This window comes from Notothenia coriiceps, unplaced genomic scaffold (assembly GCF_000735185.1).
Source record: "Notothenia coriiceps isolate Sejong01 unplaced genomic scaffold, NC01 NC01_scaffold00036349, whole genome shotgun sequence".
Lineage (NCBI taxonomy): Eukaryota > Metazoa > Chordata > Actinopteri > Perciformes > Nototheniidae > Notothenia > Notothenia coriiceps.
Window position 1 is genome coordinate 1 of NW_011369050.1, and position 4907 is coordinate 4907.

The window sequence follows — 4907 nt, forward strand, 5'->3', positions numbered from 1 at the left end:
CATCCATCCATCAATCCATCAAACCAACCATCCAGCCATCCATCCATCAAACCATCCATCCAGCAAACCATCCATCAAACCATCCAAACATCCATCCATCCATCAATCCATCAAACCATCCATCCATCCAACCATCCATCCATCAAACCATCCATCCATCCATCCAACCATCCATCCATCCATCAAACCATCCAGCCATCCATCCATCAAACCATCCATCCATCCATCCATCCATCAATCCATCAAACCATCCATCCAGCCATCCATCCATCAAACCATCCATCCAGCCATCCATCCATCCATCCATCCATCAATCCATCAAACCATCCAACCATCCATCCATCCATCAAACCATCCAACCATCCATCCAACCATCCATCCATCCATCAATCCATCAAACCATCCATCCAGCCATCCATCCATCCATCAATCCATCCATCCAAACATCCAGATGCCAGCCTCCCTCTGGAGGAAACCAATTGTGGCCGCTTGTTTCCGCAATCTTTCGGTCATGATCCATCGTTCATGACCCTAGGTGAGAGTAGGTACCACAATGGGTCAGTAGATTGAGAGCTTTGCTTCTGCTTTGCCTTCCGCCTTTCTTCATCGTAAGACTCCAGCTGCTCCGATTCTCCAAGCCCATGTCACGCTCCATTGTCCCCTCACTCGAGAACAAGATGCAGAGATAGTTGAACTCCTTCACTTGGGGTAAGGACTCATTCCCTACTCGGAGTGGACAGTCCTTCGTTTTCCTGCTGATAACCATAGTCTCAGAGATTAGGAGGTGCTGATCCTCATCCCGTCCGCTTCAGACTTGGCTGTGAACCGATCCAATGAGTGCTGAAGGTTGCAAACCGATGACGCTATATAAGAAGGACATCATCTGCAAAAAGCATGCAATCCATAGCCCACCAAACCGCCTCCTGAGACTACGCTTTAAAATCCTGTCCTTGGAGATCATTTCTTTGGTTACAACATAAGGGTATGTTAGTGTCTTTCTCTTTCACAGACACACATTCAGAGCTCTACTTCCTTAACTTTACGGATCTGTGTCCGTCCCAATTTCCTCCTAATTTCCTCTCTGTTTCCTTCCCCCCACTTTCTCTCTGGTGGCCTGTGAGCCTGAAGGTTTGGAGGTCTAAATAACCAGCCATGTCTAATAGTACACACCCTACTGCAGGGCGGACAACTTCAAAAGAACAGCACCCAGAGGTATTCAAACACACATACAGTCACACAAACTCCCTCATTCCCCTACCCAAACACACACAGCAGACCTTAACACACTCGCTTGTTGTTTCAAACACACAGCCTGCAAATTTCAATTAAGCAGTGCGTTTTAATGTTCTGGCACTATCTCCTCTGTTTCCCCCTCTTATTGTTTTCCCTTTGTTTCCCCATTTGTCGTGCTTATTTAAATGTTGTTTCACCTCCTTTTATCAGGATCCCGCTCTCAGCCAAGCTAGTCTCAGAGCGCTGAGTCATTATCAAACAGCCCAATGACTGTTCAGAGGGGCTCCGTGCGAATGATGCAATCCAGATACAACTAAAGCGACGGCGTTCGATTCTCAGGAGGCGTGACCTCCAGCCTGTGACTTTATGCCAATAGTCGAAAGCCTGACTATATGCAAGACTATAAAGTGGATGGCTCAGGACTCTGCATGTGTGTCTGTGTGTCCCTCCCAAGCGTTTTCATGCCGTTGCATAAGCCTCTTGTGAGAGATACTGAAAAAAAAATGCAAGCGATCAAAGACAGTGGCTCTCCTCCCAGGTGTGAAGGTGAGAGTTTGTGATGCCCAGAGTCGGTTCTCCTTCGTCTGACCCAATGATTTTGTATCCTTGCTTTCATTCTGTCCCACGAATTAAAACGTATTTTGACCCGAGGCCCCAAAAGAGTGCCATGCTAACTAATTGAAAATAAAAGAGTAGGGTTTAGTGTTCCTTTAGCCAGCATGAAACTCATTTTGAAACCCAGACTTTAGGATATTTTTGGCAAATGGGCTAAGTGATATTTATTTTTATTTTTTATTAAGGGCCAAGGTACGAGAGAAACAGGTGGGTTTTCAGTTTGAGACGAAGATTTGTAGACATTTTGCTGTCCTTAAATCCATGCGGAGCTTGCCCACCATTTTGGAACGAGATGAGAAATACAAGTAAATGTTAGTATTTTAAACTTCACGACATTCTTATGTGCATTTGAAAAAGTCGATCTGACTCATTAAAAAGATTTCTTTATATATGTGTGTGTGTGTGTTAGTGTGTGTTCTTACCTTTCCTGACCCAGGAAGGTGTGTGTGCTCGGTGTGTCACAGTGTAACAGGAGCGATGCTTTCCTCTCACCAGCTCGTCCCATTGGATGATGTCTGCTGAATCTGAGTCCGTCCTCACATTAAGTCTCTCAAACAAAGAGATCTGAGCTGAGGTGAAATATAAAGCACTGACCTGGGAACACACACACACACACACACACACACACACACACACACACACACACACACACACACACACACACACACACACACACACACTTATGGAATAACGGACTATCTGCTCTGTTGTGGTTGGTCCACCGTTTATTATTCCGTGTATTACCTGTCCTCCGATGTCTCCTATGGTGAGGACGGCCTGGTCTGGGTCAGAGGGATCCACCCAGTAATCCAAACACCAGGGAGTAAACCTCAAACCCTCGAGAAGAGAAGAAATGTGTGTGCAATTATTTTATTTCATGTCAATACACACTTTTCTCAGGTATATACACTTTGGATAATCAATATCCAAAGTGTGATACAACGGTAGAAACTGCGCAAACCAACAGAAACATCAGGGTATAGTCACCTGGAGTTTATACTTGCACCTGAAGTCCTGGTGTGACAGAATGTCGTAGAAACAAACCTCCTTACTTGTGAAAGACACAGCTATCTAAAAAATGTATTGGAAACAAAGATAAATTAGGAAAAACAGCAAAAAAATGTATCAATAGATATATAAAATAGCAATTCCTCTGACTAATTATTCATGCGAAACTTGAAAGCCCTCATGTGGGTTATGCAACAAAATTATTTCTGTCACCAGCAAATCTGCGGGGTAAAGAATTGCTAGTGAAATATGTTCAATAATTGATGGTCTTATTAGTGACTGTGTATTTCTCTAAGCATTATGCAGTGGCTTCATGTCTGCAATGTCATTAACCAAAACCACTGATCAATAATTCATTGATTGAGAGGAATGCTTGTTTGCGTCTGTACCGTACAATATCTGCCCCAGTAACTACTACACACTACTTATCAATAATTTATGTTATTCAATTCTTACCAAAACCGTTGTTTAAACTATGTCACAACATAACCAGGAAAACAGGAAGTGTTTGTACCAAGTGATCACGAGTGAAAGTCACCTTGTGTACGTTGTGCAGCAGCACCATGTCCGTTACCCAGAGGTCTTTGGGTGAGACCGTGCTGTTTTGCAGTCGATGTGTGTGCAGGAGGGACATGTCCTCTCTGTCCCGCAGACACACAGTTCCTCCTTTACTCACAGTCAGATACTGACCTAAACTGTGCAGGTACAACACCTGGAGAGACATCGCAAAACAACAGCATCGGGTGAGATTTTAGTGTTTTCTGACTATTTACATGCACAAATTCCTAAATTAGCACACTACAGGAGAGGGAAACCCCCAAAACATTGTAGAGCCTCTTCAAAATATATATCAGTTTGAAGAAGTTCCTGCTTCACTTCAATAACTTCTTCATCTTAAATCTTCCTCTTAGTGTAAGTGAGTGCATGTTCTTCTGTGCTACACAAAAAGGCTTAATGAATGATGCCATTGTATTGGCTAAGCTACGAGAATAAAAGAACTGAGAGCAGCAGTAAAAGGGCTTGAGCTGAGAGTGTATGAGAGAAAGAGACATTGAATATCTTTAATGGAAGAAGGGTTTATTAATACTTAAGAAAAGAGGTCAGGGCTGAGATATACTACCAATGTAATTACAGTTCCCACAGCCGACTGCAGGCTTGATAGGATCTCTCAGATTGGCGTGTCATGTATTTATCTCTAATTTTTCTAATTACATATTAATCAACAGTGGTTTGCATAATGGTATGAGTTTCGGGCGGCTTTTGTTCTCACATCAACCAAATCGGGCACTGACAGTTAAATGGCAGTAGATTCCTATTTAGCTTACAACATGTTAGCAAATACTTTAATATTTCAGCAAACATGGAGAAAATGTTATTGTTAATTTGGTGTTTCTAGCCACCTGACACATAAAAGTCAAATATTCACTTTCATTTTAATTCAGTTTTAGTCTCCACCGACTGAAGTGGTTCACTACAAGCAACACCTTCCATATTATGCCCCTTTCACACCAAGGCTTTTCCCGTTCTAGCTCCGTGCTAGAGCTTTTCTGGTTCGGAACCGGTTCTTCGGTTCAGCTCCCGCTCTGTTCACACCGCTCAGAGCCCGACTGGTGCTGCGTCATTGCGTCATCATTTATGTCATGACGTAACCGTTTGCGTGCCTGCTTCATAAAGCCAAACCGCGCGGAAACCCCTCACATCGACAACAACAACAACAATGACTGATTGTATTGAAGCGCTACTCGTTTTGGTTTTGCTCTGTCGAAACGATATGGAGGAAATGGGACAACTTTACTACAAACTTTACAGTCGTTACATGCTACATTCAGAAGTTCTTTACAATCATCATCATCAACTTCAACGACGATTCCGTAGGAGAAAGAAGGTAAATATACGTCCTATTCGATGGCGTTAGAGCTAGCTGTTGTTAGCCTCTGCATGCGCCAGGCTCAAAATACCCAGCTTTGCAGCATTAATTACTATGGTATAACATTGAAACTGATGCCCCTGCCCCTGCGCCTGCCCCCGCCACCGCCTCCGACTCCGACGTA

General features: G+C 43.5%; 1 protein-coding gene across 1 annotated transcript; it reads right to left on the reverse strand.

Moving 5' to 3' along the window:
* Nucleotides 1-2270: 2270 nt before the first annotated feature.
* Nucleotides 2271-3568, reverse strand: LOC104963540 (uncharacterized; the record flags this gene model as incomplete). Its single annotated transcript, XM_010792140.1, has 4 exons — nucleotides 2271-2442; nucleotides 2593-2685; nucleotides 2836-2919; nucleotides 3395-3568. Coding segments are annotated over 4 exons (523 nt in total), but the record flags the coding sequence as incomplete, so codon positions are not given.
* Nucleotides 3569-4907: the final 1339 nt, after the last annotated feature.